The sequence below is a fragment of the Garra rufa genome, chromosome 2 (genome assembly GCF_049309525.1).
Source record: "Garra rufa chromosome 2, GarRuf1.0, whole genome shotgun sequence".
In the NCBI taxonomy this organism is placed as follows: domain Eukaryota; kingdom Metazoa; phylum Chordata; class Actinopteri; order Cypriniformes; family Cyprinidae; genus Garra; species Garra rufa.
Window position 1 is genome coordinate 41,920,042 of NC_133362.1, and position 15,260 is coordinate 41,935,301.

The window sequence follows — 15,260 nt, forward strand, 5'->3', positions numbered from 1 at the left end:
GACTTTATTCTAGAAATGTTTAGACTTTATTCTCATAATTTTGACTTTATTCTCAAAACATTTCGACTTCATTCTCGAAACATTTCGACTTTACTCTCCAAACATTTCGACTTTGTCAAAATATTTTGACTTTATTCTCAATACACTTTAACTTTATTATTGAAAAAATTCGACTTTATTCTAGAAATTTTTAGACTTTATTCTCGTAATGTTTAGACTTCATTCTCATAATTTTGACTTTATTCTCGAAACATTTCGACTTTATTCTCGAAACATTTCGACTTTATTATTGTAATTTCGACTTTATTAATGCAATTTCGACTTTATTCTCTAAAAAATATTGACTTTATTCTCAAAACATTTTGACTTTATTCTCGAAACGCTAGCTTTATTATTGTAATTTCAACTTTATTCTCGAAACATTTCGACTTTGTTCTCGAAACATTTCGACTTTGTTCTCGAAACATTTCGACTTTGTTCTCAATACACTTTAACTTTATTATTGAAAAAATTCGACTTTATTCTAGAAATGTTTAGACTTTATTCTCGTAATGTTTAGACTTTATTCTCATAATTTTGACTTTATTGTCAAAACATTTCGACTTTGTTCTCGAAACATTTTGACTTTGTTCTCAATACACTTTAACTTTATTATTGAAAAAATTCGACTTTATTCTAGAAATGTTTAGACTTTATTCTCATAATTTCGACTTTATTCTCGAAACACTTTGACTTTATTCTCGAAACACTTTGACTTTATTCTCGAAACACTTTGACTTTATTCTCGAAACACTTTGACTTTATTCTCGAAACACTTTGACTTTATTCTCGAAACACTTTGACTTTATTCTCGAAACACTTTGACTTTATTCTCGAAACACTTTGACTTTATTCTCGAAACACTTTGACTTTATTCTCGAAACACTTTGACTTTATTCTCGAAACACTTTGACTTTATTCTCGAAACACTTTGACTTTATTCTCGAAACACTTTGACTTTATTCTCGAAACACTTTGACTTTATTCTCGAAACACTTTGACTTTATTCTCGAAACACTTTGACTTTATTCTCGAAACACTTTGACTTTATTCTCGAAACACTTTGACTTTATTCTCGAAACACTTTGACTTTATTCTCGAAACACTTTGACTTTATTCTCGAAACACTTTGACTTTATTCTCGAAACACTTTGACTTTATTCTCGAAACACTTTGACTTTATTCTCGAAACACTTTGACTTTATTCTCGAAACACTTTGACTTTATTCTCGAAACACTTTGACTTTATTCTCGAAACACTTCGACTTTATTCTCGAAACACTTTGACTTTATTCTCGAAACACTTCGACTTTATTCTCGAAACACTTCGACTTTATTCTCGAAACACTTCGACTTTATTCTCGAAACACTTCGACTTTATTCTCATAATCTTAATTTATTTTATCTTTTATCGTGGCACTAAAATGCTGTCGTACATATTAGTCATTTGTAATAAATATATTATATCTTTTGGATTGAGTCTATCAAGTTCCAAATAAAATGAAGGAATAACCACAAGATGAAAAACCTTATGTTAATGTGTTATAAGCATTTAAATGTCTGGATTACTATCTGAAGTTGCATCCTCTTTACATAAAACATCTGAGTGACAGTCGAGGTCACGACAGAGATTATGGTTGAGAAGCTGGGCCTAACTGCTGTTTGAAGCCCGGACAGCCTTTGAGCTGAGCATATCTCTCTAATTCCGCTGCTGAAACAGGATGAATTATGGAACAGCTTTCCTCGCAGCCAGATGAATAATGAATTTTATGTTCACTTCCTCACTCTCCCTTTCTTTACAACCACTCTTCTCTCCCTAAAGGAAAGCCTGACTCTTTAAACTAACTTAAATGACATCACAAACCGCATCAGCATGCCATGGGTCTCCTTACATCCCACCCACAAGTGTAAAAAAAGTAAGAAACATATTTTACAGCGAGGGATGACTTTTTCTGAATGACAGTACAGCATTCCGCTTGTGCAAGTACATCGCACACCATATGAATGCAACCTAACAGATTTTTGACACAAACACATTTTAATCAAACAGTCAGCGTCATCTCCACTATGAATTCATCAAACCCTTACAACATAGCTGACAAAAAAGCATAGCAAAAACTGTGACTTCATTATAACAGGTGCCACACAAAATTCAAGAACTCTTCCAGCAAACAATTTGTTATGTTTACACAGGGAAGCTGTGTTTGGCCCATCAGGATAACACAAAAAAATTAAAACACTTTGTCCAGGCCCAACGAGGCACTAAACTGTAATAAAGCTGGTGAAACTGTTCTTTGTAATTACAGTCACAAGGCATTTGGCTGGGAGGAGAATGGATGAATGGCCATCCAAGCGTTACATACTAATTTGTGGCGTCTTACACTCTATTTCTGCTATATGCATAACAGCGCACATTCTTATGCATTCACACATTCACGCACACAAAGTCATGGTGCTCACTGTCTATCTATTCTGAGAGGACAGAAAGAGAATCTCTACAGTTTCAGTATTCCTGTAGAGCATGGCGCTTGCAACACCAAGGTCATCATGGGTTTGATTCCCAGGGAATGCTTGAACAGAAAAAAGTCTCTTCCAAATGCATAAATGTAACATAATGTAACACAATTTACTGTTTTGGCAGTCCTGTGGAGGAAGGCCCTGGGTTCATTTTCCAGGGAATGCATTAAGTGAAAAGATGCTCAGCTCAGATGCAATGCAAGTTCTTTTGAATAAAAGCCTCTTACAACAATTAAATGTAGCTGAAATGTAATGGAACAAATAATAGCCTCTTCCAAATGAATAAATGTAAATGTAATGTAATGAATAAATGTAATGTAATTTACTGTTTTAGCATTCCTGCAGGCTGGATGATGGATGATGTAGAGATTTTGGGTAACACTTTAGTATAGGGACGAATACTCACCATTACCTAGTTGCTTATCAGTATGCCTATTATTAACATAATGGCTGTTTATTAGTATTTATAAAGCACATATTCTGCATGACCATATTCTACATCCCTAAATTGATCAGATTTTGCCATATTGTTTACCACAATAGATGTTTTTGCAGTGGGCAGGACTGTGTTATTTGCACATGACAGACAATGAGAAACAAAGTAATGTGAAAATACAGACTGGAACAAGTCTATACACACATCAAGAGGTATTAAGGAGTTATTAACTAGTTATTAAGGACCGTTTACCAAACAATGTCATGAAATGCTTTTGGTCACACTTTATTTTTAGGTCCAATATGGCTATTTATAAACCATTAAACTGCTTATTAATAGTTAGTAAGGTATTTGTTAAGTTTAGGGATTGGTCAGGATTAGGGATGTAGAATATGGTCATGCAGAATATGTGCTTTATAAGTACTAATAAACAGACAATATGTTATAATACATCTTTCAAATCTGTAAAGACTTGTTTATTTGTGTGCACTTTACAATGAAAACTTGAAACACTGTGTACTTGCCTCACAGACATGAAAAACATATCTATAGAGATATAGAGAGTGAACGTTCTACTTTCAAATGAACAATATTCTTAGATTATGTAATCTGTATGAAACATACAGGCGCATCACTACTGCGGAGATGACGAGTCAGTGTCGCCGACTTCATCTCTTAATCCGAAAAAAAGAAAGCACTAATTTATCAATAAATTATTAAAACGTTAATAAAATCTCCTGTCTGTATAACATCTGTCGGTGCACTATGGCAAGCTTTTTTGCATGTGCTTGAGCACTTATAATGCTATGTGAGCAATTAAAGGCTCATTATTATGATTTATATGGTTTATTAATAAATGTGCGCTAAATAGTTGATTAATCCTTAAAATGAACGACTACTTTAGTTGAGGTCAGCCCTAATCCATACAAAATAAAAAGTGTTTCACGTGGCTCTGGGAGGTTAATAAAGGAAAAAAACTATTTGTAAGAAAAATATCCATATTTAAAAGTTTATAAACTAGCGTAAGCTCCGGTGAGAATATGCTAGTGTCGCAAGGTTTTGTTTAGAGCAAAGAAAAACCAGTCTCCTCTTGGCTTATATCGAAATCCTCAGAAATGTTTCTTTACAAATCCTTGTCCTCTACTGAACATATGTACGACTGACAGTGGAAGCAAGAGATTACGGTTTATAAAGTTTTAAATATGGATATTTTTCTTACACAAACGCATCAATTCCTTTCAGAAGTGCATTATTAAAACCCCAGAGCCATACGGAGCACTTTTTATGACATATGGACTCATTTTTAGACTTCTAAATCTTAAACCCCATTTGCTGCCATTGTAAAGCTTGAAAAGGCCAGGACATTTTTTTTTAATCTAACTCCAACTGCATTTGTTTAAAAGAAGAAAGTCAGATACACCTAGAAAGGCTTGAGGCTGAGGAAATTATGGGGTTATTTTTTATTTTAAGTTAACTATCTTTTTTAGCTTTTGGATAGAATACAATTTATGTGCAGTCACAGATTTTTTTTTTTTTACTTGTTGGTTTAATTCAAAAGTTATATAATATGTAAGTGTTCGATGTCAGACTTATCATTCCTTTGTTATAAACAATCTTATCTTCTGTTCATTCATCATAAAAAATATATAAACACTATATTGCCAAAAATATTCGGACACCCCCATCTACTAAACAGGGTTGACTACTTTAGTAATTCCATGAGTACAAATCTCAGAGTTTAAGCATATAATGTTATTCTCGGGAATTGTATGCTTTTAATTTTATAGCAACAGTTTGGACAGGACCCTTTTCTTTTCAAATATGACAAAGCACGGCTCAAAAAGAAATGATTGATTCAGTCAGTGTGTTCTGGTCTGCAGAAAGCAAATTCCTAATCTCAGTTGAACACCACTGGTGTGACTTTAAATGCAGACCATGAGCCAAAACCTCACCAAACACCATTGACTTGTACATATACTACAAAAGTAGTGGACTATGGACAAAAGTATTGGGACACCCCTTCTTTAGAACAGAAAAAGGCACTTCCAAAACTGGGGCAACAAAGATAATCGGTGTATTTAAAAACTGTATTTCTATCACTGTCAGTTTTAGAAGTGTCTAAAAAGACTGTACCCTTATGTACAAGTCATTGGTGTTTGGTGATGAGTTTTTGGCTCAAGGTTTGCATTTACAGTCACACCAGAGGTGTTCAGCTGGGATTAGGACTTTGCTTTCGGCAGACCAAACAAGTTCTTCCACACTGACTGAATCAATAATTTCTCTATGAACCTTCCTTTATACACAGAGGCATTGTCGTGTGTGTGTGTGTGTGTGTGTGTGTGTGTGGTCTGGTATTCATCACGTTGTGGGGACCAAATGTCCCCATAAGGATAGGAATACCAGTAGATTTTGACCTTGTGGGGACATTTCTTAGGTCCCCATGAGGAAACAGGCTTATAAATCATGCACAATGAGTTTTTTTGAGGAAGTAAAAGTTTGCACAATCTCCTGTGAGGGCTAGGTTTAGGTGTAGGGTAGGGTTAGGGCGATAGAAAATACGGTTTGTACAGTATAAAAACCATTACGCCTATGGAATGTCCCCATAAAACATGTAAACCAGTGTGTGTGTGTGTGTGTGTGTGTGTGTGTGTGTGTGTCAAGTGAGATGAAGAGTTCTTCTTTAGTAATGTGTTCATTGCATTATACAAATCAACAATCTCACTTTCTAACAACTTCATTAGACTACATTAATAACCGCATTATCAATGGCTCAAGCCTCTGTTACTGGCTCTAAAATGACTCTGGAATTAGCAACAGGGGTGTTGGATGAGATGTGTAAGAAATTAGTCTTACATGCAAAAGTATTTTAAGGACAAAAATCTGACAAATGTCTTAAAACAATACGTCATCTGAACAATGTCTTGAGGTGTGGTAACCATCAAGTGGAATGAATTATAGAAAAAAAGCACACCCAAGGTGCGTGCATTACCAGTAAAAATAACTATATGGTGATACATACTGTGACTGGGATAAATTACTTATAAAGATTGTGGGTAAAATTTTGATCACACCGCCCACCACACGGTAGAGCAATGCCTGCAGTAAAAGGAAAAGAAATTAGGCGCCAGACAAAAAGAGAGTAGGAGAAAGAGATTAAAAGCTGTGGAGGTGTGTCGTGGGCCTCAGAGGACTGCTGAGGTGGGATGTTCGGACACAGAGTTGGTCACTGCCATCATTTAGACTCCAACAAAAGGAGATAACAGACCCTATTAAAAAGGAAGACACAGCCAGTTCTACTGCTTCCAAGTGAACAGTGGATAATTTCATTTAGTGATTGCAGTAAAATGCGCCCTTAAAGTGCAAAATTAAGTGGGTATTTTCTAATATGCACTTTGCTTTAATAACAGCCATTTTTCTTTGCATGGTCTTACTGACAGCCCTGCGATTAAAGCACAACTAAATGTACTGCATTATAGAAGAGCACAAGCTGTCAGATCCGTGGCACAGAGCAAAGTTTCCTCTAGCTTGCAGGGACCCATGCAGGCTCAAGTTTGCTCTGGTTTATGTCCTGTACTGTGTACTGTATATAAATAACAAAATTATATTTTTATAACAATTATGTGTCAAATATATAGAATGAAGAAGAAGATTTGAGAGCTGCAGTGAAGAGGATGATTTTCTGTGAAGGTCAGCTTGTCAGTGCTCAGACCATACGCCACACACTGAAACAAGTCGGTTTGCATGGGCATCATCCCAGAGGGAAGCCTCTTCTTAAGCTGGCTCACAAAAAAGCCCGCAAACAGTTTGCTGAAGACAACCTGTCCAAGAGCAAGAATTACTGGAACCATGTCCTGTGGTCTGGTGAGACTAAGATAGAAGTACCAAGAAAATTGTGTCTTGCCTACGGTCAAGCATGGTGGCGTTAGCATCATGGTCTGGGGCTGCATGAGTGCTGCTGGTACTGGGGAGCTGCAGTTCATTGAGGGAAACATGGAGTCCATTATGTACTGTACATTCTGAAGCAGAACATGATGCCTTCCCTCCAGAAACTAGGCCGAACGGCAGTTTTCCAACATGATAACAACCCCAAACACACCACCAAGATGACAACTGCCTTGCTGAGGAAGCTGAAGGTGAAGGTGATGGGGTGGCCAAGTATGTCTCCAGACCTGAACCCTATTAAGCACCTGTGGGGCATCCTCAAGCGTAAGGTGGAGAAGCACCATGTGTCTAACGTCCAGCAGCTCCGTGAGGAGTGGAAGAGGATCCCAGCAACAACCTGCGCAGCTCTGGCCAATTTCATGCCCAGGATGATTAAGGCAGTGCCAGATAACATTGGTGCTAGCACAATATACTGACACTTTAGACAGGTTCACTTAGGGTGTACTCACTTTTTTTGCCAACTATTTTGACAATAATGGCTGTATGTTGAGTAATTTCCAGGGGACAATAAATCTATACAGCTATACCAGCTGCACATTGACTACTCTAAAATAGTGTTGTCAAAAGTCCCGGTACTTCGGTACCAAGTCGGTACTAAAAAAATTTAAACGTTACGGTACCTGGTTTTCTTAAGCACCGGTGGTACCGACTATCCGGTCAACCCGGTTCTTGATACTCTATGCAAAAGGTGCGCACACACGCACTGCGCAGTTGCGCTCTCTTCATTAAAGCACCTGTGGTGCTGCTGATGCCGCGGCTCTGAATCCACTTGTTGACAAACAAGAGCCAGACTTACTCCAAATATTTTGGATTTGCGGCTGAACAAAGCGAACATCATAGATCATCAAAAAACTATTTGCAAAGATGTCGTCTAGGTTCTCTCGAAAGGACAAAACACCTCAAAGACCGACTCCGCGATCAAATGAAAGAGTTCGAGCAAGGTAAGTTTCATTTTAATTTCATATTAAGAGCTTCTGTCACGAACATTACTGCATATTTTAATTTGAATGTCAGACTGAAATAAACATCACCGTTTGTGTAGTGAATCGTTAGCATAAGCGCGGCTAACGCTAATATGCTGAGCCTTAGAATGAATTTGAAACAACGCTCCTATAACATTTGTTAGAGTAAAAAAATAAGGACATGATGTATTTACTATTTTTTACACAAATGACATGTGTATCCAAAATATATGTGTTAGAGAAAGAACAAATGTGTCGTTAACAATGTTTATGTCCTTAATATCAGTCTGTCAGAAAACGTTCTAGACTTATTCTTGGCTGGATAACTCTAGCAGGTTTAAAAAGCTTTTTAATAATAAATATGAATGCAGTTTGGATTAAATAAAAGTACAATCAAATAAAACACGTTTTATCCCCTGTTTAGTTTGGTAATAGTTTACAATGATCAAATTCATGCATCATCTAACATAAACTTAGAGTAAGTGAACAATATATTTTTACAACATTAATTCATGTTTGTTCATTTTTAACAGATTAACATGATTTTATGCATTAGTAAATGTTGAAATTAGCCTAACCTCACGAAGAATAATTGCCATGTAACTACTGTTTATTGTTAGGCGATGTTATCTAATAAATGAAAACTGTAAAGTGTTTTTAATATTGCAGTTTTCATCTGTGATAGACACTTGTCTTAATATATGTAATCTTATCTAAAGTTATTATAACAGCTGAGGTTTGTTATTTACTGAAAATTCATATATTTTTGCTGGTGTCAATGATCTAATGTCGCATCTGGTCAGACTTAGCCCACTGCTTTACTTAAGTATATTATATTTTCTTTTTACAGCTGCAGATTGAGGAAGATCATGAAAGACCCCAGCGAACTCCAAAACAGACAACAGTACAGATGTTTTTCAGCAGAAGCAGAAATATGACAAAAACTTTTGGGTGAAGCTTGTTTACATTTTTTTATTCCTGTAATTTATTTAGATGTTATTTAATTACTAAAATGTTTACAATCCTTGAAATACTTTTTTAACCTGTGGAAAAAATGTTAACAAAATTTTAAGTATAAAGAATGGCAGTTTTTTTTGTTTTTTTTTTTACATTTTATTTTTGTTCAACTTTATTAATAAAAAATTGTGTGTTGCTCAATTAATATGTTATTGTGTTTTGCATTGGTACCGAAATTGGTACCGAGAACCGTGGATTTTCAATGGTATTGGTACCGAATACTGTAATTTTGGTACCGTGACAACACTACTCTAAAATATATCAAAGTATCATTTATATAGTATTGTCCCTTGAGAAGATATACTAAAATGGTTGCTGAAATGTGAGGGGTGTACTCACTTTTGTGAGATACTTTAAAAAATAATTAATCAAGCCAACTGTTTTTCAAAGACTTCCTGCATTTGATAAAACCTTTTTTATCATTATGATATCAGGATAGTTGTGCCACCCTGTAGTTCTGAGATTTCAAAGCCTCTAATAAATATCAATATTTCAGAAATGTAAAACATTTTCATCATAGATACAGAGTATTCAAGTCATTATGTATGAATTGCATTTAACTAATCAATTCAGACAAAATGAACAAGTCACTGACCTGAGTAATGAATTTCATTCTGCTGTTAATCATTCAAAACTATAATATGACAACAGAACACTGTGAATACAGTGCATGATTAATATAGACAACTTTAATTTTCCATTTTGTAGCAGATGTAATCACTAAAATTGGTTATTTTTTGAAAAGGTTCTTATAAAAATAGAAATATTCTAAAAAAAAAAAAAAAAAGTACTAGCATGCGGGTTTGGAACAACATGAGGTTGTGTAAATGATTTGATGAGATGAGTTTTCATTTTTAGATGAACACTTAATCACACGGCAGCCATTTGTTGACAGGAATGCTGTTCCAAGACCAACAAAGCGTGTTGTAACAGGAACATACCCAACTTTTGTAAATCAGATTAAGACAAAAATGTGTGATCTCATCACAGCACATCATCCAATTTACTCAAATTCACTGTGCAAAATGGCAAATGTACGATGCAGTCTGCAAATGCTGAAACGAAAATGTAGATGCACTCACACATCCAAATACACACATTTGCAGCCATCAGCACTTCTATCAGTTATTCATGGCCAGTGATCAAATCTCTTGCATCAGCTCTGCCTCTGGGTGAGAGTGACTGAGTCTTTCATTCTACCGTGCTAATTAATTTACCAAGCAATGTCGCCCTCTCCCACACACACTCCATGAGTTTGGCTTCACTGTGGCAACCCCTCCTTTAAAAGCCTGTGCTCGGTTTGCCATCGCTTACACGCAACAGCTGTTTTTCTAGCTCAGCTGTCATGGACTTGGGTATCATGTGAGGGGTGGAACAGAGAATAGGGCCTAAGACGACCCAGGTGGGAGGTGTGTAAAATTTAAGCCTTCATCAACATGCATACACCAAGATGTAGCTGTTTGCATCTGATAATGTAAATGTAAAAAGTCATTATTAAACACTATGTAAATGAAGATACACTCTTAAAAACGAAGGTGCCTTAAATGGTTCTTCACAGCGATGCCATAGAAGAACCATTTTTGGTTCCACAAAGAACCATTCAGTCAAAGGTTCTTTAAAGAACACCTCTTTCCTTTCTTTTTATAATCTGAAGAACCTTCTTTCGCCACAAAGAACCATTTGTGAAACAGAAACGTTCATCAGGTGTTAAAGGTGTAAATCGTGAAGCACCTTTTATTTTTAAGAGTGTAACATAATTAAATTATTTAAAACAGATTGTTTAACGAATGACCATGTGTGACCCCAGAGCACAAAACCAGTCATAAGAGTCAATTGAAATTGAGATTTATACATCATCTGAAAGCTAAAAAAAAAAAGCTTTCCATTGATTTATAGTTATTGTTGGGCTAAGACTACATTTGGCCGAGATACAACTAAAATCTGGAATCCGAGGGTGCAAAAAAAGTAAATATTTAAATAATAAATTAATAAATTAAAATATATAAATAATTACGTTTTGATATATTTACGGTAGGAAATACTTGATATCCTAATGATTTTTTGGCATAACAGAAAAATAGATCATTTTTACCCATACAATGTATTGTTGGCTATTGCTACAAATATACCCCTGCTACTTAATGACTGGTTTTGTGGTCCAGGGTCATATATTTTAGATCCCTTAACCCCACTTAATACATGAACCAAACTACTAACAACTACCTTACTTACTATCAATAAGAAGCAAATTAGTAGTTTATTAAGAGGAAACTCTTAGTTAATAGTGAATATGTGTTACTTAGTCTAAAGTGTTACCATTAATTCAAAACACTAATAAAAATTTGACAAAAAAGTTGTCATATATTTAGCTTCTTTCTTTAGCTCAGATTAGGCTACAAAGCTGTATTTTCTCAGATTTGTCTGCTTAAAGATCCTCAAACTGTCAATTTTGAGCAGACTCATATGTACGCTTCAGGCAGCTCCATCTCCCAAAATGCAACTGTGACATCACAGAAGATTTGCAATTGGTTGTAAATAATAAATCAGCTTCATAGCGGGTTCCTAGTGATCAAGGGCATAGGCCAGTCTGTTTTAGCAGTAGTGGGCACTACAGCATGTTCAGCAACAGGCAGGTCAGCAAAGTGAAGGGCATTACTGTATGGTTTGGCTAGATGAGGGTCAAAACTGCGACGACTGTTTGAATTTCACACCACAGCGCCACCTGTCTGCGGGGTAGTTTTCAATTTTCTTCACTGTTATATTAGGAACATGGCAGGTCAAAAACCCCATGATGTAAAGTAATCCCATATCACAGCTTCAGCCCTCAGAGGAATGTCACAAACTTGGATTGGAGCACAGGAAATAAGTGAGGAAGTCATGTCATGCCACAAGCCAGTGGCTATCAGTGTATTTATGAGTGTGTCAAGCTTAGAGCTATTTACAGACACAGAAGGAAGCTCAGCACGAAGAGACATGACAGTCTGATGTGTGATGTTTGTATATATGTGCTAGATAGTGTTAAGATAGTGTTGTGTGTCATTACAATAAAACTGAATGCCTTTCAAACTGCTGAATTTGAAATGATGCAGTAAGCAGTTTGTAGAATTTTACTTAGAATTTTTTGAATAATTAAGTAGAATTAAAACAAGTTATTTTTTCACTAAGCTGTCATATTTTTAACAGTAGTTTCATCTGAGATAAAAAAAATCTACATATTAGAGAATAAATAGCCATAGAAGTCTAAATATATATATATATCACAATACTTTTGATTCTCAACTGACTGCTGAATTTCTTTTCAGTTCTGTAAATGCCTCTTTCTGTGATTCCAATTCAACATCCCTTCTGATGTGGCATATTAGTATATTAAGTTCTGAATTTCACCCAACAGTGGTCAAGAAAAAATAAAACTCACTCTCTGGCTGTTTCTCATTGGGGGTAATGGAGCGCACAAAGTCTTGCGGTGTCATGTACACCTCCGCGTCTCCGTGCTCGTTGATGACCTTCAGGGTGGCAAAGTAGCGAAATATCTTGTCTGGGGTAGAGTAAGCTCTGATCCGGTTCTCATACTCCATCACCTGTATCATACAGAAACACATACTTACAGTCAATATTAAATAATAATAATATTAAATAAACAACATTTTTACTAGTGTGACAGTAGTGTAGTGTGTCAGTTTTTTTTTTTTTTTTATCTTTAATTTACTTAAGCCAAGTAGCATTGTAGTGTAACCAAACGCTATTGCCGTTTTTGCATAGGTATGCTGCTGTGTTTACCTTTGTATAACGTTCTCATTGATATAACATTGTAATAATTCATATTAATGAATCATTTTGTGTAAATGAACAGATACAGAAAATGATTCACCTATTTAAAAGTTGTGGCACAAAAGTAATTACAAAATATTTAAATATCAAAATATCATATGATGCGGTTTCTTGTTTTCCTTTGTCTTTGGAGTGTTACAAGCAGTTTGTGCATAGATAAGATCTGTAAAGTTGCAAAGCTTAAAGTCTCAAAACAAAGACATATTTATTATAAAAGTTAAGACTCAGCAACACCTCCCTAAAACGGCTCGTTCAAACATGCCCCCCACTTGTCCACGTCACGGGGTGAGTAGATTAGCGTAACACCGCCCATATGTATATGGAAAGAAAGAAGGCGTAACTTTTACCGGCTCTAGTAGTGTTGCAGCCACTGCCATGTTGTGGAGACGCAGTGTGTTTCATTGCGAAAGCAAAAATACTCTGTTTGGCCTTCCACTTAATCAATGGTTAAGTTATATTTACAACACTGTTCCAGAACAGTACAATGCAAATATTCGAGTGGGTGATGCACATTTCACGGAGGACTGTTTCCTGAACCTGGAGAGCAGCTTACAATGGCAGCTGCACACAAAAGGTTAAGGCTATAAAGTGGGGCAATTGACCATATGCACGGATTACTTCCTTGTTTAGTCAAGCCAGCTAAGTAATTTCCGGTCAACTGTGCTGTGTCGTAATATGAGCGTACTTTGTTCGTTTTCTCTACATAATCCATTCACAATCGAAGAAAAGTGTTGTTTGTCTAAGAGGACCAAACCTCCACGTATACCGTTTCAAGAATGACAAATGCCAGTTTAAAAAAATTTGCGAGTAAATCGGCTAAATATGCGCGAGTCATTGCTATGATTGACAGTAATAACGGACCAAACAAATGACAAGCTGATGTAAAAAACTAACTATTGACTAAATTCAGAGTAACAAAACTACAGCAGTATGTGTTGGTTAAATATAGATTTTACAGTTCAAGATAAAACTTAAAAGATAAAAAGATTACTAAAAAGATACAATTTCTAAAAGATTCCATTTTATAAAATATTTCAAATTCCTATCGATTCATATTGAGTGCATTATTTAATTATTATACCATAAATATTTAACATATTTGTAGTGAACTATATATTAGCATTTAAATAATTCACCCTTATAGGCTGTTTGTGTGTGAACTTAATGACTTTCTGCACTTGCTATACTATACTTAAGCGTGGTAAAAGTAATACAATTTATTATACTAGTAATTTTATAATAAATCGAAAAGCAAGACGTCTTGAAAATAGAGGGAGTTTGAAAGGCAGATGCATAATAAATAATCCACTGCTGCCATCTATTGGTTATATGGGTAATTCCATATTATTTTAGCCAAAAAACAGACGTTGTTTTCCGTGAAAAGTCATTTTTTCCGATGCCGTTTTTATGAATGAAAAAATGTACTTCAAGGACTCACTTATTTCACAGCTGCAAAGTTAGAAAATAATAAAGGCTTTAAAATATTGCAAGATTTTTAAAATGTGTAATGACTATGAAGGCAAGTTAGAGATTATCAAGAATACGATTAAGATGTCCTGGAAGAGAAATATCGCTAGCTAGCTAACGTTAGCCTAAACACGTTATGATAGTGTTTAGCATTTAAATGTACAACTATGCAGATACGGAGAGTACGGGATTACCAGGCTCCACATTTAAATTATATGTTGTTAAATAATATGAAACTGAATGTTCATGCCACTCACATTGTTTATATTGTTGCAATTATAATTTTTCTCAGTTTCTGATGAGAATGAGGCAGTAGATGAGTCTCACGAGTGTCCACCTAATATATAGCACATATAAAATGAGCTTCAGCGGAAGTTTACGAGCTGGCTTATCTTTATGCGGAAGTTCTAAAGAACGCTCCGTGCATAAGGTCAATTCCAATGTTGCAAGGACAGTCTGGCTTCTGACTGACGGCCTGTAAGTACCTTTTCATATTTAAAGAATTTAGTACTGACTATTCATACGTGAGTTTTGAGCAGTGTAGAGTAGTACTTGTTTCTTGTTCTACGATCGAAATTGCAGACATGGTGTTATGTTTACGCGGTGTGGCGCAATGCAACATGTAAAAAAGACTGTATGAGTCATTATAATCCCTAGTTATGTCCCCACTGAATGCAACAAATGCCTCGTTTATAATGGGTTTTATTGTTTCTGTCTCGTCGCACCAAGAAACTACATGGTAAGGGGCGTAACATTTCCGTCACATGCTTGAGGTATTTGGCCAAATCACAATCACAATGCACCGGATAGCTGGCCAATCAGAGAACACCTCGGTTTCCATCAACAATGAGTTTTATAAAAATCGAAGCGTTTCAGATCGAAGTCGGGGCAGAGTAGAACAACAATAATGTACAGTATGTGGAAAATAATGTTTTTTGAACCTCAAACTTCATAAACACATTGCATTACAACAAATACACAAAATAATGCTCTTTTTAACAACATCATATGACCTCTTTAAAGAGCAGGTCATATGGGGCTTCAAAAAATAT

The 15,260-nt window shown here is 35.5% G+C and overlaps 1 protein-coding gene across 1 annotated transcript in view; it reads right to left on the reverse strand.

Annotated features, from left to right (window-relative positions):
• Positions 1-11,462: 11,462 nt before the first annotated feature.
• Positions 11,463-15,260, reverse strand: part of LOC141325954 (calcium uptake protein 1, mitochondrial-like) — a 40,706-nt gene continuing 36,908 nt past the window's right edge. The window contains exons 4-5 of the mRNA XM_073834673.1: positions 12,329-12,491; positions 11,463-11,581 (exon numbers count right to left, since the gene is read on the reverse strand). Coding sequence (XP_073690774.1) covers positions 11,463-11,581; positions 12,329-12,491 — 282 coding nt within the window. The remainder of the gene's footprint in view (positions 11,582-12,328; positions 12,492-15,260) is intronic.